This window comes from Talpa occidentalis, unplaced genomic scaffold (genome assembly GCF_014898055.3).
Source record: "Talpa occidentalis isolate TD23 unplaced genomic scaffold, MPIMG_talOcc4v2.1 talOcc4.14, whole genome shotgun sequence".
Taxonomy (NCBI): domain Eukaryota; kingdom Metazoa; phylum Chordata; class Mammalia; order Eulipotyphla; family Talpidae; genus Talpa; species Talpa occidentalis.
In genome coordinates this window covers 65,818,556-65,837,922 of record NW_023601433.1, presented here as the reverse complement: position 1 = coordinate 65,837,922, position 19,367 = coordinate 65,818,556, and the positions used below count along the sequence as shown (strand labels likewise).

The 19,367-nt window shown below is 32.7% G+C and overlaps 1 protein-coding gene across 1 annotated transcript in view; it reads right to left on the bottom strand.

The window, feature by feature from the left end:
- The window catches only part of MALRD1 (MAM and LDL receptor class A domain containing 1), a 385,105-nt gene that overhangs the window by 217,847 nt on the left and 147,891 nt on the right, over positions 1 to 19,367 (bottom strand). Inside the window, exons 22-26 of the mRNA XM_054694679.1 lie at positions 16,319 to 16,475; positions 13,682 to 13,792; positions 10,120 to 10,333; positions 4,010 to 4,257; positions 174 to 459 (exon numbers count right to left, since the gene is read on the bottom strand). Coding sequence (XP_054550654.1) covers positions 174 to 459; positions 4,010 to 4,257; positions 10,120 to 10,333; positions 13,682 to 13,792; positions 16,319 to 16,475 — 1,016 coding nt within the window. The remainder of the gene's footprint in view (positions 1 to 173; positions 460 to 4,009; positions 4,258 to 10,119; positions 10,334 to 13,681; positions 13,793 to 16,318; positions 16,476 to 19,367) is intronic.

The window sequence follows — 19,367 nt, the reverse complement described above, 5'->3', positions numbered from 1 at the left end:
CAATTTTATGAGGAAAGGCTCAAAACTTATTATTTTTTTTTTTTTTTTTAGATTCAAAAAGTTTTTTTTTTCCTCATGAAAGCAATGAATTACTCGGTACTTATGTCACTTTTTTATCTATCCCTCCTTCCAACCTTTCACTCTGTAAAAAGAACAAACAAATTAAAATGTACCTGTTAGAAGGAACACTTTTTCTCTCATGGAGTGATGGGATGACAGACAACTCTTGGTAAGCACAATGTCATCCAGTGCAATGTCACCACGGTGGCCTTTCCCAGCTCTACCTTCAAATTCAAGGTGGAAGTCCTCATCACTAGACAGTGAGTGTTCTTTTCGCTGCCAGAAATTGCCTTGTTCTGCAGTAAGATTTAGTAGAACCTTCTTTTGATTTGAGACTGATACCTGGATCAAGGCGAGTGACCCAATGCCATTTCCATACATGTGATAATAAAAATTTATCTGTAACCAAGAATGGGAATATTTTATGTAATTAGTAAAATTAATTGCATTGTATTTCCAACTATATCACACTGCCTTCCACTTTCTTAACATAGGAAAACTATTAAATATATGTATTTTATTGCTCTGTGAGTACTCTAACACTGAGTGAAGTTAGTTAGAAAAGCCTTAAATCATATTTTGTGATATATGGAAGATAGTATATTTAAGAATCAAAAGAAATGTAGTTGAAAAAATGAACAGAATTTTTCTTCCTATGATTTCTAAAGGCAGAAATTCTCAATAAGCTCTTAAAGTTCACTGTCAAAAGTATAAAATATTATTTAAAATCAGGCATTACATAAAAAGACTTTTCACAATTACAAAATGCCAGGGACTAAAGAAGATAATGTTCAATCTCATAAGACTAATCATTTTCTTCGGAGTACTATTGCTTATTCCACTATATTCTTATACTCAAAACACATTTTGAGGGGCCTCCGTGGTGGCACAAGGGGTTAAGATGCAACCTATGAAGCAATCCCCAGCCACTGCAGCATGAGTTCGATCCCCAGCCAGAGAGCTACCCACATTGTGCAGCAGACCTCTCCTGACTCGCCCGTTGCTCCCTCATCAGTGTATTTCAGTCAATCTGCCTGTTCTGTTCCCCACTCTGTCTCTGGTGGATCCTTTCAACCTCCACGCCTCTGGCCTGTACTCCAGTTCTTGTATGCATAAATAAATAAATCTTTTTTAATAAAAACACATTTTCAGCTCCACAAAACCCTCAGGTTCAACTATACATTGCAAAAACACTTAAGCTTTTGTCTTCTCATCTGCATGAATGAGGAAAAACAGTAATTGTGAGTGGTCTTCACTCAGGAAAAATATTTTTCAAACACTAGTAATAATAAATATTGTACTCTAGAGAAAGAAAAATGAACATATTTAAAGGGTAAATAATGTGATTAAACAATATATGCAATGCTTCTCTCAAAAAGCATCAACTAAGAATAGGAAGTGACTCTACCAAAACCTTCTACCTGTGAACTCTTCAGATAATATTCAATAACCCAAAATGTTTTTTTCTATTGACTCACCTTTCCAACAAAGGGTTTAGAACCATTGCAATCTGTCTAGGGAGGACTGGTAAAACCTGGCATGATTCATTAGAGAGACAAACAAAATGGACCTGGGGCCAACTTGAGGTCTCAAATCAACAAGCACCCAAAGAAATGGTCCAGTGATGTAGTTTCCATGTTTGATCTCTTACAGTCATAAGTATGGTCTGAGCAGTGTTCCGCCTTGTGTTGTCTTACTTGTGCAACAAACAAGAGGCATATATTTTATGTAACAGTAGCAATGCAAGCACAGGGCAATGCAAGTGAGTAATTCTGCAAGGTTCTGAATTCTTCTGAATAATTATTTGCACTGGCAATTACAAATTACACAGAGGTTTGGTCTCCTCCTTCATCAGTCTCTGTATCCCTCCCACCATCAATCCCTTAAAAGGCAGAAAAATCTCCAAGTGGACTTTTTTCTGCTTGAAAGTATCACACAGGTCAAGTGACAGGATTTTCATGAAAAGTTGGGGGCCAGTCCACTGACCTGATAAATATTTTCTCTATGAGAGACCCAATCATTCCAAGCATGACCTTTCCTTACTTCTTTGTATTCAATCTATATCATAAATATTCATAAAATGAACCATTCATCATTAATTTTTTGACATTTCTTCTAGGCATACTTCATTATTCTCACACAGTTGTTTAAACAATGGGGACTGCAGTTCTGGGACCAAGAAAATATAGATGGATGAAATCCTTAGTTGCTAGTTTGGGGGGAAAAGTCTTCTGAACATTTTCAGAAGTATCTAAATAGTAAAGCTTAGAATTCAAACTGGAAATTTATATATTTAGTGATTAATTTTTATTAGCTTTTAATGTCTAGAATTAAGCTGCATCTTTCAGAATATCTGTGAATGTAAAGAGATAGATTTATAGATATAGACACCACATATACAAAATCTAGTATTGATGGGATTTATCTTTGAGAAAGTATCAAGTGATTTGGAAGATAGTGAAAACAGAAATATATTTGATTAGAACTCAATTTCTTGCCACAGTAATTAAAGTTTAATATTATTCTGCATGATTTGTTATATCCATTCTACACTGCTAGAGTTTAGGCTTTAGAGTTATCTCTCCAAAACTCTCATTTGATCATGACACACTTACAGGAAATGCTGTCTATCATATGTGCCTGATGAGAGAGATCAATCCCTGATACTTAAAATATGAAACAAGATGAGACAGAAAACACTGACAACAAACTGAAGTTGTAACACGCATGAACATTGTGACAGTGATAGATTACTTTGAAGATTGTCAGTATGAAACAGAGGAACAAGTATCTATAATCAGTGCATGTACAATAGGGAAGATTTTTGAGCAAAAATGTAAAGCCCCTTTTCCAGGTTTTGTGCTCTATCTATTATGGTGGTAGGTATACAAAAATGTTCTAATTTGAAAATAATAAAGATTTTAACCATGATACTGTCCCCCAGTATGAATCTTTGGTAAGCAAGCAACTTCCTGAATACAATTTGCTCTGCTTTTGGTGTTCAGACATTGGGATACATACCTGCCAGAATATGTGAGCCCATTACTCATTATATATATATATATATATATATATATATATATACATATATACACATACACTCATATTATATATATATACATACCCACATATATTCATATAAAGATGCATTCATTTATATATTAATCAATCAGTTAACCAATCAGTGAATCAATCAGCTAGATTCTTACGCAGTCATCTCGGAGAACTTAATTTATATTACATGTAAAGCTGAATCCATTTCCCTGCCTACCTGTCTCAAATCTTATAGGGAATAGAAACAAATAATCCAGTGATCTATAAATGGGAAGAGTAGAAGCTCCTGCAAATGCATAATGATTCTCTGAGGCTGCTATAAGTCTGTTCTCTGAGCATCTCACAATGTTCTTTTATTTTTAATAATATACAAACATTTTCTTCAGCCCATTAGACCATGGACTAATGGTCAAATCATTTTTCCTTCCTGCCCATAGAAGTCCATGAATATTTTAGGATAAAGTTCAGTCTTTCCTTTACCCTAAAGAATCTTAAATTATTTTATCATGGTTCCAACTATCTCTAATATTAATTTCTGGAAACATTTATGTGCTACTTGTTTAATTTTTTTTCTGATGGTGAAATTCCCATAATTTTAATAAGTATGAAATTTAAGTGAAAGTAACTGATACTATATTTTTATTCCACTGTAATATTCATGGCTATGAATGAAAATTTGCAGTGGATCACAAAATTCCAGCATCTATGGAATTTATCTATAGCATAGCTCCTTCACTGCCATCCTTACTGCACCCTCTCCCTAGCCCCATCCCTTATATATACGAAATTGAATAAATTCAAACACACTTCTGCTCTGATCCTGGCCATTCCATTTTTAGTATTTGACTCTTATCTATCAGCAATCACTCACAGTATAGCTGCATTCTCTCCATACCTTGCAATTTTTGCTTCTTCTACTTATAACTGGGGTTGAAATTCTGGCTGTTCTCATGGGCTGCTGAGGGAACAAGCTCTTGATGAAGATGTAATGACCAGAAGAATCTCGCAAGGTATGGTCAGCAGCTGGCTCTGTGCCTATAGCTGGAAGGCTACTAGGTTTCAGAGTCCAGTCAAAGTCATCGTCCTGTGCCTGCTCCCAGGAACAAAGGTCAAACTCAAAATCACAGCGTTCACTGGATGTACCTGGAAAATATTTCCCAATTGATAGCAGAAAGAAAGAGGAAATTAATTGACACTAAGGCTTGCATTCCAAAATTATAGTGATCTCACCACATCATATAACATCAAAATCTAAAATACTACCTTAACAGCGACATTAAAACAGACTATTTAGGTTTGTTACATACACACAGTTATTTCCACAGCTGTGTAAGTTTATTTTTTACATATGTGATTCAAGTCACAAAATCAATGAGAAAATATTTTAGCATTTGTAGGGTAAATGGTTTTTCAGGCTTTTCTGCCCTCCCACCATTAGGATTTCCCTGCCCTCCCACCATTAGGATTTCCTTCTTTACTTCTGTGGGCCATGGGAGGAGTATTGAGAGATAGTCACCAAGAGAAGCAGAAGCAGGAGAGAGGCAAGAGCGAGAAGGAGAGAAAGAATGCCAGAGAATCCCAGAATGAAGACTTGCTGGGGGCTTGGAGGCCTAATGTCCTCCTGGCGCCCTGGCACCCCTGCCTGCTATGTACCTGTTTGCCATACTACATGTAAAGCTCAATAAAAGCCTGAGAAACTCATCGAGGGCTCCAGGACTCTCCTTTACCCAAGTCTGCTCAGATCCTAGGAAACCTGCTCAGTGCCCATCCTGCCCTTACAGCATTGTAGATATTTCCTCCTCCAGATACCTATTTAATGAAAGTAATTTATTGATCTCTTCTCATCTTTGCTTCTCAGGTCTTGGTAGGGAATTTGGGCAGTTTATATTCTACAAAAGAGTTTGAATTGGGAAATGATACCTAAAGCAAGTTATCAATAATCATTATATTATTTTAATTTATTTAGAAGTCTGAAATTAAGGTGTCACAGTGCCCATTTCTCCCTGATGGCTGTAGGGGAAGAATCCTTTCCTGATTCTTTTCAGCTTCTGGTGATTACCAACAATCTGAGCACTCCTTGGCCATGGTTACATCACTCCAATCCCATGGTGTTCTCTGTGTGTCTTCACATCATCTTCCCTCTGTGGGTGTTTATGTCCATATTTCCCTTTTATAAGTAGTCACTAAGTTAGGGACCATATTTAATGAAGTATGGCTTCACTTTAATTCATCATATCTGCAAATCGTATTTCCAAATAACATTGTAGTTACAGGTTCCAGGTAGACAAGATTTTTGGGAAGAAATTACACAACCCAGTATCAGAATGTCTACCTTTTTTAAAAGTAAACATCTTATTATATTATATAAAATCATATCATTAGAAAATAAATATAATTTGGCATTCCTTTATTTTACTTAATGTCGTACATGTTCACAAGAATCATAAAGAACATGCGTCATATAAATGGTATTCTAACATGACCATGATTTTGATGGAAATAATTATTGTTTATTTTATTTGATAGACCATAATAAACACACAAAATAGTACCATTTTATGAAAATTCTACAACATGCTTTAAAACTTAAATACTATTAGCACCTATCACTTTATTTTTTCAGTGATTTATTTAATGATATTAACAATTTATTGCATTAATACATTCTTTAAATGTCCTAAAAGCCTCATCTCAAAGTGCCTAATATAATTATTTAACTGGATAGTATGCTAGTATTTCAGGTTTTTGCACATTTACATTCACAGGACATTTGAATGATAGTTTTCTTATCTAATTTTTGGAGACTTCACTATCAGTGACATATTAACATCATAAAATAAATTATTTCATTTCATATGGTTGAAATAGTTTCTTCGGGCATTATCAGTTCATTAAAATGTAATAGAACTCAACAGTATCTATCCCAGGAGACAAAATTGGAGGACATACATTATAACTTCATTTGATAGTTAATGGTCTATTCAGGTTTTCTGCTTCATTAGTTAATTTTGGTCATTATTCTCCAAAAATAATTAACCATTTCATGGATGTTTTCAATCTAGTAGTTATTTATCTTTGTGTGCTCATTATTTCTGCAAGCCAATATTTATTTACATTTCCTCCTTTTTTAAAATTAAATAAAAATCATTGGATTTTTGTCTACTTTAAAAAATAGTATTCACTTGTATTTATAATTTAGTTTTGTTTTCTTTTTGTTTCCCAGATTAGTACTTCTTTCTTCTGATTTGCTTAATATTACTTTATATGTTATAACTTTTATTTTGAAATAGTTTTAGAATTATAGAACAGTTACAAGAATAATATAAGTATCTCCTATTTACCCTTTAATAAAATCACAAATGTTTGTATTAACCCCACTTTGTCTATCCACCTGTGGATGTGCAGTTCATACAGATATTTTTTATCGATGTCTTCATGTTTATATTCTATAAAGAAAGATATGTTCCAATATAGCCACAGTAAGATCACAAGACAGAAAAAATGAAAATAATACAGTACTAGTATCTTAATCCACGGCCCATATTTAAGTTAATCAATTATTCTATTTATGTTCTTTGTAGGTATCTTTTTTGCAGTTCAGAAGAAGATCCAATATAACATTTTGTACGTGTCATGAATCTTTAGTATTATCAGCAAGACTTCTTCATCCTTTATTTTCTTTAGCCTCATTTTATTCCACGAGGACAAGTTAGTAATCTGATCCTTACAATTAGATTGAGGCCATGCATTTTAACAAAATTACCACATGTACTTCCTTCTCTGTACATACTATCAGGGGCTACAGTATTGATTGCACCTTGATGTTTAGTTTGAACTACTGGTTAAGATGAAATCAGTCACATTTCTCCACTATACAGTAATTCTTTTTACCTAAATAATTATTAATTTATATACAAATACATGGGACTGTGAAAACAGGCTGTCCTCATTGAACATTCAATGATAAATATGCTAATTACATGATAAGGAGAAACAAATTCCAAATGAGTCTCTATATCAATGACAAAGATTGTTTAAATAAGTTCTGGGTTCTCAGATACATAAATCATGTTCCTTTAAACTATATTCTCTATTTTAGATGTTATTTTCATTATAAAGCAAAAACTAATATTTGATTTTTCTGCCAAATTGTGCTTTTGGAGTATATTATTGATTTATAGAAAATTAAAATAGCTTAAGAGGATCCAAGATGCCATAGGAAGTAATGACAGGAACTGGATGAAGTAATCGATCGCTAATGAACTACAGTGCTGGCCAGATAGGTGAGGGCAGCTATCTGTGGGCAGAGAGGACTGATGGCTCATCTTTGTCCCTGAGTCAGGGAAGACAGAAGAGCAGAGAAGTCATATGATCAAGTGTGTGAATCACTTAAGAGGAAGGACTATGAAATGGCTCTCAAGCACTGCATGGAGGCCCTCCTTTCTCTAGCTAGTACTGTATGGCCTACTTCACAGGGCCATGTCCACTGCAAATAGAAATCATTAAAACTGAGAGTCTTCTTTAAGACTTGCCTCATTTTTTGCAACTGAAAAACTACAAGCAAGCTGATGAAGACTGTAGGCATGGTATGTTTACTATGTTTACTACTGATTTGAAGATTTTGAATTGTTTCTTTAGGTAAAACCTAAGGTTGGCCTTTTTCCATAAGCTAATTTCAAAAGTGATTACAATAATAATTTTTAAAAATCCTACCTTACTATGAGGGTTAGTGCCTAACAAAAAATGTGTAGCAGGTAGTTTTCTTTTATAAAGGATTATTTTTTTCTCCACCAGATATAGTCCATGCCTTTGAAAAAGAGTTCAATCCTTTCATTCTTTATGCTATTCTTAGATGGCATATTTCTATTTTACAATATTTTAGAAATCTTCCTAAAGTTGTGATACATCTCAGCCTTTAATTAAAATGCCCCCCAAAAAGCCAAAAATTTTTTTTAAAAAATTTAAAAACTGAAAATTAAGCCTGAATTCTTGATTGGGTGTCAAACTTCTGAAATCAGTTGTTATGGTGATTTTTAATTTTCTTCCTGATTCTTCTGGGTCTAATTAGAGTATCCAAGTTTACAGTATACAAAGGATAAATAAAACCACTCATAATTCATATAGCAGATTCTAGACACTTTACAATTAAAAATACCATTTAACATGGGAATATAGTTGAATTTTTAAGGTACCTAATGAAAGTAAACAATTCTATATTTTAAAAAAATCATGCATAATGATAGTCAATACCAAAATTTAGCTTACTTTTAGTGTATGTTCTAACTTTTTTGTTTATTTCGTGTAGGGAACTTAAGTTTTCTTCAAATGTAATATCTGAAATTAATTTTGTTTTCTTGCTCTACCAACACTCATATGAGTAGATCCACTCAAAAGTTAAAGTGATTTGGGAAATTCAACAAGAGCAGCTTCTAGAATAACTTTCCTGCCAACAAATGCTTTGATTACTTTTGTATTTCTTTTCCATACAAAGGAACTACCAAAACAGTAAGTTATAATAACTATTTGACCTCTAGTATATCCTCATCCTTTCCCAAACACAGAGAGCATTCCTAGAAATATCCATAATATCAGAACCCAAATATAAAGGCGTTCAAGGAAAATCTAATCAGAAATAAGTTGATATTTTAATTACTGGGAAAAAATGTGTTAAATGATGTTTTTGGAAGTATATTACTGTTAATAATATTGATAAAATTCAAAAGCACAATATCTGCTCTGTTTGATAGATAAATTTATAGATTTGTGAGATATTCAAATAGAAATAGAAATTAAAAAATATAAAAGCAGTTGATAAAGAAAATGACTAAAAAATAGCATTAAATTTTATTAAATATTAATGTAAAATTCAAGATTAGTCAATTATCTTTGCTTGGTTCATAGATGATATTTATAGACACTATAAGAAATAATCCATACCTGAGGTAATAATTACATGATATAAATAGAATTTTCCTACCTATAATTTTTTTCAGATCAATTTTTAAACAAAGGTGGCATGGAAGCTTAGGCAAGTAGTGAACCACAAATGGAAGTACTTGGAATCTAGGATCAACTTTGCCAGTAGCAATATTATCAACTTTGATTAACACTTAGCCACACTTGTTGGTAACTTCTAAATACTAATGTATGTCCTACTTACACCTCAGGACTAATATGAAGATCATATAGAGATTAGTAGATAAAAGAATTTTGAAAGTTAGAAATTCTATAAAAATATTAGTTCTACTACTGAAGTTGTTGATATTACAGATTTGGTTTAAAGTGGTAAGGAAAAGATCAGACTATAATAACTTAGCTCAGAAAGTATTACTAGTAGTCGTGAAATAATGTGTCAGCTTTAACTTTGACAAATTATATTCACTTCAACAAATTATATTCACTTCATTTGCAATGAAATGAGGCAACAAGTATACTTTTTTTTTCAGTTTTAGAGACTTAACTGAATGAGCACACATGGTCCGTTAGCTAAGGAGATTTTAATAAGTGCTGTTTACTAGGAGTTGTTCTCCTCCAACAATATTAAACAACTGATTTGTATTAATATATTTGATTTTAATAACTTAACATCTCATAAGTGACACAAAAAATGGCAACTTTCTGAAATATACCAAAGTACTGAAGCTTGTCAACAAGCATGAATTGACTTTGATGGATGTTTTGTTTGATTGTTTTTTCCCAAAAGTGTCTTTCATAAGGGAAATACTTGTTTCTGTTCTGTCTTTGACAACACCTGTTTTCAAGCTTATTTTCAATTACTTCACACACACACGTACATGCACACAGTGCCATTGGCTAGTTTTAAATAAATTTTATTTCTATATTAAGTATTGACTGGGAGAAAAAAATGCATTTAAATGGCTAAATCAATTTATCTGCCTTGACTTGCCAGCCGTACCTACTCTATGCTTCAGCAAAGAGGTATACCTCAGAGTAAGGTTGTGGGAGATAAAGGCAAAGGGAAGAAAATGGAACTCTCCCACTTACTGCAAATGAAAGTAGTTTCATCTGAATTATCAGCACAATCATTCACAAAATCACACAACTTGTCCTTTGCAATGCAGTGTCTGTTGGCACATGTGAATTCTTGAGCAGTACAATTTCTTTCCGGGCTAAGAAGAGGGGAACAATCTAGAAATGAAATATCATCCACAGCTACATCTCCCATGTAACTGACACCACGTTTTGCTCTGAAAATAATCTAAAAGGGAAGAAAAGGACAAGTTAAGTTGAATGCTCCATCAATAATTCCAAACTTGGGACAAACAAAATACAGACATTGGGTTTGAATCTAATAAAAGTGTTTCCACAATGAAACTGACACAGGATGCTGGGTTGTTGAGGGTCAACAATATTTGTGCCATCCCCAAACTTAGGAATGAGAAAGTGACAACACCTTGGCCTCTTCTGTAGATTTCTAAGATGGCAGGAGTCACCAGTCCCCACTGTAATCTCACAGCTCTCAGACCCCAAGCAAGACCTGCTCATTTCCCAGAAATGCATCCCACATGGAAGCAGGGGATCAGGTAGATACATCCTTTACTCCATTACCCAGTTATTGCCATTTCTCTGATCTGTCCACCCCTACCTACTTGAAAGCAAAAAGATATCAAACCTCAATAACATTCAGTTATTTTTTATATATTGCCTACTTTGTTGGAATTGAATAATTTTGATTTGCCTTTATTAATGTATATGATGAACAAATAACTCATGTGTGTCATTGTTTGACAGTGAAATTCACTTATATTCTAATTCTAATAGAATTAGAAGTGATAAAATATAATAATAGGAATCACTAATGTTTTCAAAAATTTCATCTTCAATTGGTAAACTTACCATTACTTGGAATAACAATAAAAACTATCATAAAAAAAAGGTCACATATTACTTAGTTTCAAACTTCTAAGTGAAACTAATTCAGTGTTTCTATAAATTTTGCTGCTAGACAAATATGTAATTTCACGAAACAAATATTCATATATTTTATAACAAATTTAGAACATATAAAGATGAGTTAACAAGAAATACAGATTTACCTCAGCTTTATTATTATCAAATTCCCAAACACCTTTTGACCAAATCTAAACAGTTACTTTCTTGAAAGAAGTAATTACAGATTTTCCTTAAAACGTATCAAGTTTTTATACTGATATGTGAAAACCTAGGTTTTCTCTTTAAGATGAGGGGATACAATAATTGAAAATCATGCCTCCCACATTATAAAAGAAGACAAAATAAAAAATACAGTATTTATGTATATTCACATTGCTATATGCAAATTTATGTATGGAATTTACACAGAAATAAACAAGCTGCAGTTATTCCAGCAAATGTCCTGGAAAAGAAAAATAAATATGCAAGATAGACTAAGAGCTAAAAAGTGAGTAAGAGTGAAACTTGAAAAATAATACAAACTAACTTTTTAAGGATTATTGAGCCCAAGAAAACCCAGATACAAAAAGGGTACTCGAGCATCTGGATTACATTTAAACATTTAAATATGTGATGCAATGCTCAGTGAATAAGAAATCAGATAACACAATGAGTGTTTCATTATTAATTTGTTTATCTGTTGTCCTATAGACACAATCTCAGTCGCCTGTCATGTCCAATTGATCAAATCATCATTTATATCCCAATGCTCCTTTCAATGTGGTTAAGATTCCATAGACTTTAATACTGAAAGTGATTAAACTTTTTTAGAAGAGTAATTATGATGCAAATTTTCTTCAGTAGAATAGAACCATGGTCAATTAGCTTGGAATATTTTGGAAGCAATATAGCACAGCAGTCGGATTATGGACTCAGAGATGACCTGATGTATTTAAAGCCCATATCTGCCAGTTTGTAATTATATAGCTAGGGTAAGCTAAAGTCCAGGTATTTCTGTATTCTAATCTATAAAATGGAGATATAGTAGTATACACCTTATACAGTTATTGTGAAAACTAAAACAGTAATATATTTAAATTCACAGACCAGCACTTAACACTTGGTAAGTACGGTGTGTGTGATCATTCTGGTTATGCATTTGTTTTATAATTAAAGATGTTGTATAAGTTTGAGGATTCCTAAATAAAACTTTAAAAACTGATCAGTACTGATGATTCAGCATATACTTTCTAAAAATATCTTACACTTTTACTCGAGGGTTAAAAGCACACATCTTTCTGAGGCTAAAGGGAATGGTAGAGTAAAAAATGGAAGACTCATGAACAGTATATCTAACTCATTACTATGTCTCTGGTGCAGAGAAAGATGTTTGCACATAGTAGGTGCATAATGAGTTTTTATTGATGGAATGAGTGAATAAGATATAACATCAAATATTCACAAGTCATTAATATTTATTTTTAAGATTCAAACATGGTATAATTTGGAAGACTAAATGAATAATTGAGTCCTCTTGTTTAAATCTCTTTTAATGTTATCTTGAACATAGTTTTGCTATAAAAATATTGTGTTTGTACAGAACTAGTTAAGAATTCAGGGCCTCCCTGGTGGCACAGGGGGTAAAGTCTCAGTACTATCAGGCTAACTCCAGCGACTGCAGCATGAGTTCAATCCCCAGTCAGAGAGGTGACCCACATGGCACAGCAGAACTCTACTATCTTACCTGCTACTCAGCAGTGTAGTTCAGTAGATCTGCCTGTTCTGCTCCCCACTCTGTTTCTGGTAGGTCCTCTCATACCCCCTCCCTCCACCCCTGCATCTCTGGCCTACACCCCAGCTCTTGTATGCATAAGTAAATAAAAAAATAAATAAATCTTTAAAAAAAAATCATTGCAAGGGGTGAAGGCCTATGACTGGTAGCAGCACAAACTTCTAGATGTTCTTGCTAAGGATTCCTCTTGCCTCTGCTAAAACATCTGGGAGTCTAAACAAATCAGATCCTTTTAATAATAAATTTCATATTGTGTAAGGTGATTAAAGTGCTGTCTAATCTTTACTTTTTCAGTTTGAATTTATTTCTTATCAATTCCCTAAATTATCTACAAATAACAAACAAGAAAACTACATTTGAGGGAGAGGCCTAAAATCTGTGTAGGTGTTATTCTTCTAATACTGTTTTAATCTACATGAGGAAAAAAGAGCATCACATAATTTTGTGCCTTCCCAAAATATTCTTGAATCAAGTAAAACTATTGCCTTTATTAACATTCAAAACTACAATGTACTTTCAAAAATTTGTATTTTAATCAAGTTTTAAATAAATTAATGTAATGACTCTATGGTCTATGAGAATATATTTGTAAGATGCAGGGGAGGAGGTATTCTTTATACCTAAGAAGTTGATTATGGATCAAAGAAGACAGTTGTCATTAAAACTAAATGTTCCTGGAAGTACAGCTATATAATTAAGAGACAGTCAGACATTATGAAACTATAAATTCCTTATGGAAAATTCTAGATGGAATTGTAAGGTTTTATGCAACACATAAGAGAGAGAATGGGAAAACAAGAAGACTGAGTGGAAGAAATAAATTAGGATTAAAGAAAACAATCAGAAAAACCCAACCACAACATAATTCCTTGAATTACAAACCTGTATATGTGAATGAACACCTAAAAGTACTTCTACTTTTTTCCACTGTGCACCTTGCTGTCCACTCTGAGCCCACAATTTAGAAGTAACACTGTCTTTTTGGCTGAGTACCTGCAGAGATAAATCAAGTAACAAGTGTTGAAATATTTTGCCTTGATAAATTTTAAACATCTAGAATTTTCCCAGTGATTTTTTTATTTTAATATCAACATTACAGTCCTGAGAGAAAACCTGAGACATTTTTCATTAGATATCTTTGTTTTCTATATAATACTGTGTCCCCAGACTACCTAACAAGCTCTGTGCAATAAAGCTGTACTTAAATATCTGTCAATCTAGTCTGTCAGTATCTGGATACCATTTAATTAAGAACTCAACTATATTAGCTTTTCAAAATATGACAGCAGTAACAACTGGAACTTTATATATTAAATAATATTCATGTAGTTGAGTGAAAAGCACTGAATTACTAAAACACTCTTTTAAGAATAAGCTTCTTCATTCTCTTTAGTTCAGAGGGGACAGTGATGTCAAAATGGGAGTCCATTCAATTTTAACAACACATTTAGGTGTTCTAATATGCTGTGCTAATGAGAGCTCCCTGCTCAATAGCCTTGGAATCAACAAATTCTTAGAGATAGTACAACCTCATTCTTTGGGAAAATTCATATTAGTCTCAGCAGACAAATTATCATGGCTCTCACTTTAGAATGATACAAAATAAGTCAAGAAAGTTACTGAAGACTAAGGTAGAACAGAACAATTTCACATTTTATTTATTTTTATTTCTTCTTTTCTAGATCTATGTATTACTATTTTAATTATTTGACAATTACTTATGAACTTTTAATACTGTTTTATATATCTAAGTACTAATAAAAATGTTATTTTGAAAAAAATTTAAAAATCTGTTTAAGAAAATTAATCTCATCACAGTAAAATAATTCTCATTTTTCTGATGAAAACCCTGTAAGTTTTTTTATTATTTTGTATAAAACCATTATTAAAGAGCCAATGTAAAACATGATGAATTGTAACTTCAATTTATTACTAAGCATGCACACATACATGTAATGAAATGAATATACTTTTATATTTTTAAAGATTTGTTTATTTATGCATACAAGAGCTGGGATACAGGCCAGAGGTGTTTATACTTTTAAACTGTTTTTTGTAAGAAGTTTCAACTACAATAAAGACACTTCTTCCAAAATTGAACTATAAATTCAACATTTTTCCAATTTTAAAAACTAAAAGTGGGCCTCCCCAGTGGTGCAGCGGGTTGAGCGCCACGCTGTGAAGCTGTCCGCAGCCTCTGCAGCGTGAGTTCGATTCCCGGACAGCCAGGGAGATTCCCACATGGAGCAGCAGATTCCCACATGGACAGCAGCAGCTGTCTCTCCCGCTGCTCCCCTCGGCAGTGCTTTTGGTCTGTCTGCCTGTTCTGCTCCCTGCTCTGTCTCTTGTGAATCCTCTCACCCTCCCATGCCTCTGACCTGTACCCCAACTATTGTATAAATAAAAAATAAAAAATCTTTAGAAAAAAAAACTAAAAGTATTTTTGAAATAAGACATTTTGTCCAACAATTATTTGGAGAAAATAAATATTTTATATGGCCAAGAAAATCCTAGAAAAGATAGTGATAAAAATCTAATACAAAAAAAAAAGTTACTGGAAAAGAAGTGGTAACAACTATTCTGCAGTCTATTTTTCTCTTTGTATGGGGGGATAAAAGAGCATGTAACCCAGGTCCAATCTCTTTGCAAATATGCCAAATATAGACTTCCAGATCAATAAATTAATGGTATTTGAGAGGGGGAGCATCTTGATCAATGGCAGTTTTATCAAAATATCCCTTGTCTAAAACTGCTCATGGTAAACGATTCTGGAATTTAGGAATTTATTTTTCAGTCTAGGCTTCCTGGAAAAATGTCACATGTGTTATAAAACTGAGGAATAATGGAGCCAGCTTTTTCTGTGTAAATGACGCACCTATGCATATTGCTTACAGATTTCATGTTTCATAGGAGGCATGTCCACTGTGAGAAGACAGCTGTAGGAATCTACTTTAAGATTCCAGAAACTCACCCAGCTTTATCTATTAATTTTGCTCTTCTAGAAGAAACCAGTCCCCTCCATTTAGAGAAAAAGTTAGTTCCAGAAATGGAGCAGGACCAAAACAAGGTGAGTCTAGAACATAGTCTTAGTCAGAATAGAAGAGAATGCTCAAGGAATTCGGAAAAAAAAAAAAAAAAAAAAAAAAAAAACACTGAAGAATAGCATCACCAGCCTCAGAGACAAGAACATACATTCAAATATTGCCAGTGTGTATAATCACTTGGTTGTATGATTCTCAGAACACTGATCCTGAAACATACATTAAACATTTCAAGTATAAAGCCATATTACACAGAAGCTCAGAATAAAAACAGTAATCATAAATCAGATAGTAAATATTCATACACACATCCTATTAGCTATTAAGTCAATTCTGCTAAAGATTTTTTCAATCATGCCATTTTGAAACAAGTAAGGTATTGATAATTCATATGTATTAGCACTCCACATTAATAACACCAAGTATACAATATGAATGTTCAAAGAGCAAATTCATAAAATGCAACTCATAAGAGTACCTGGAGAGAACCAACTGTGGCACCATTCATATGAGTCCAGAACACCAGGGTACATTGTGGTCCAGTACGTGAGATAACAGGAGTGAGAATGTCAGCCGTGTCACCAAAGTTTCCATTGGAGCTATCAGCATACAGGTACCAGCCATCTGTAGTATTTCTGGGGAAGAGATAATAGGTTTATCATGTACAAAAAGAAGAAGAAAATCATAAAATATAAAATATTTTGTCACTAACCATATTTTAATATTCTATAATATTTCCTAAAAGTATGTATATTTTATACCATAATGATAGACTTCAGCAGGAGTAATCCTTCTGCTATTTTGATTTTGAATTCATGGTCATTATCACACCACCAATCAGTATACTGTGCACAAATTACAGTAAAGGCTAGAATTTCCAGGACTAATATTTAATAACTGGTTTTTCTTTTTTTAATACTTATACTGCATATACCATAATCAGCTTTGTGGAACTTATTTTCATATGGGTAAAATGAGACCCTGAGGCACTGAATACTTTTAGAAGAGGCATATTAAGAAGAAAAAATATGAAAAGTTAAAGCATGAAAAACAGAATGAAAACTTGCCTAGGGTTGTACTCATAGGTCTAAAAGACCTTCAGGTTCAAATTATTCTCTATTTTAATTTAAGTCAGCTTTACATAAATATGAATTAAAAATAAACATGTGGAACAACTATCTCAGTCCTAGTCCATGTTATATATTAAGTAAATGGTAGTTGTGAATTAGTTGCTGTTAATGGAATAAGGAGGTTAGTGTCCTGCAAACCACAAGGTATATGAGTTAAGATTATTTTTAAGAGCTGGATTATTATATCAATTTGTCTGAATTGCAGCTCAATGACTTAACACTTTCAGCTTACATCAGTCCCTGAGGAGGATAATAAGCTTTACTAGTTCACAGAGAACGAAAATCAAATAATCTGCCAGTGGCAATTCCCCTGGTGAGTACTGAACTAGTTCTGGGCTTAAACCCACCTCCATAGGCTTTATACTCTAAACTATCTGTCCTCCAGTGTGGTATCTGAACCAGCAGCCTCAGCTGATTCAACAAGCTGGGAACTTGTTTCAAATGTAAATTTGGGGGCTACTATCTCAGACCTGGTGAGTTAGGAACTCTGGGGTAAATCCATTCATCTGCCCAGCAAACTCCCCAGTTTATTCTGGCACATGGTAAATATCAAGGTCCACTGTTCTAAACCACTTACACTAATAATTAAAATGGCATTTCTAATTTCAAGTTGTTAAATCAAGATGCTAATCCAAAAGAAATACCTAGAAAAAATAGATATTCAAGCCTTACTCTTCCCAAAATGAACACTCTTATAAAAATAAATCTGAGATTGCAGAATTTTTGACATTTCTTTTTACAACATCTCATTTTTTCCATTATATACTCTGTAAAAACTAGGTTGTATGTTCCAGTAGGGTAAAACAAACATTCAACTCAAAGACATATATACAATATAAATATCTACAGTGGAGACACTTTCCTTTGAAAAGTTTTGTTTATTCTATAATCTAAAATCAGTATAAAACTTGCTAATGTAGAGGATGAAAGAAATGTACAAGCAGTCTATATTACTAAGTAACAACTTTGTCAGTAGTACATGGTGATCACAAGTATGAAGGTGATACAGGGTTCTTGTTAGATTCCCCTCTCATTATTATTATTTAGGTTGGAAAAAAAAGAGAATGTGTCCTATGCTCAATATTTAAATAGTTCCTGTATTTGAATATTTATACCTTGAAACAGCTTTCCAGATGTTAGAGGCTATGCTGCTTTGAGATTTTAAACTTCTAAACACTTTATCTTTGTACCATTAAAAATAAAAGCCACACCATACTGGAGATTATATTAGTAATAGAGCATGAGTAAGTGACAAGTTATTATGTCTCCAACTATCTGCTATGTTAATCAAGAAAGTTAGCCCTTGACTTTTTACATTAAGAAAGCAGATAAGCTGGTTGTAGTTCTTAACCTTCTCACAATCTTATTCATGTTGTGTCATTTTTTTCCTGTGCCTTCCACTGGAGTTCAATATCAGAATTTAACTGCATTGTATATTTTGTAAAGGATTATAATGAATTATTTTCTGACCTTCACAGTATTCTACATCTTTGTTCATTAGCAAATGCTATTATTGGTTATTTATAGCATCATTAGTGATGATAGAAAGGGCATTCTAAATTCTGAAAATATAAAAGATGTTGATCATGTTAGAAGCATATTTAAAAGTAAACAAATACTATCAGTGTTTAATAACTGAGTCTCTGTTTTTATGAGTACAGAGTGTCAGAAATGGGATCTAGAATAACAAAGGCAACACTAGTAATGAAATAAAAATGCACAAGCTGTAATAGTCAAGCATTGTTAAAATGGAAAACTTTTTTGATTTGAACACAAAGAGTAACGGGTCCAGTCCAGGGTAATATAGGAGCACCTTTTATTCATTTTATAAAACACCTTATTTTCTTTCAGTTTATACAAAGCTTTGAGGTATACTGATCCTATTAATTGTGTTTTTATATGCTTTACAAATTTTGTTGATAAAATAAAATTATTGAATGTAGTAATTTAATTTAAAAGTAATTTGAATAATGAATAAAATAAATACAAATCACTTAAATTTTAAAATCTACATTTTCTAATTAACTCATTAAAACCTTTCCCAAAATACTATTTTGAGTTTGTGATATCCTAGCCATCAGTATAACTATCTTTGTAAGAAAACTTTATATTTAATTTAAAAGAGACTGAAAAGTAATCCCTGGCAGAAATATAGATCTCTAAAGAGAATATAAGGAAATTTAATTTTAAAGCTAGTGATTTCCCCAAAGAAATTTTAGTTTAAGACATTTTTCTTTCTTCTTTTTTACAAGAAACTACATACATCTCAAGTAAAATATATCCAAAGATAATAAAAGTAATACATCTCTCATATGAGTTAAGAACATAACATACAAAGAAATAATCCATCAAAGCATTAAGATTCCATCTTATAGCAATTTAGAAAAGAGAACTAAT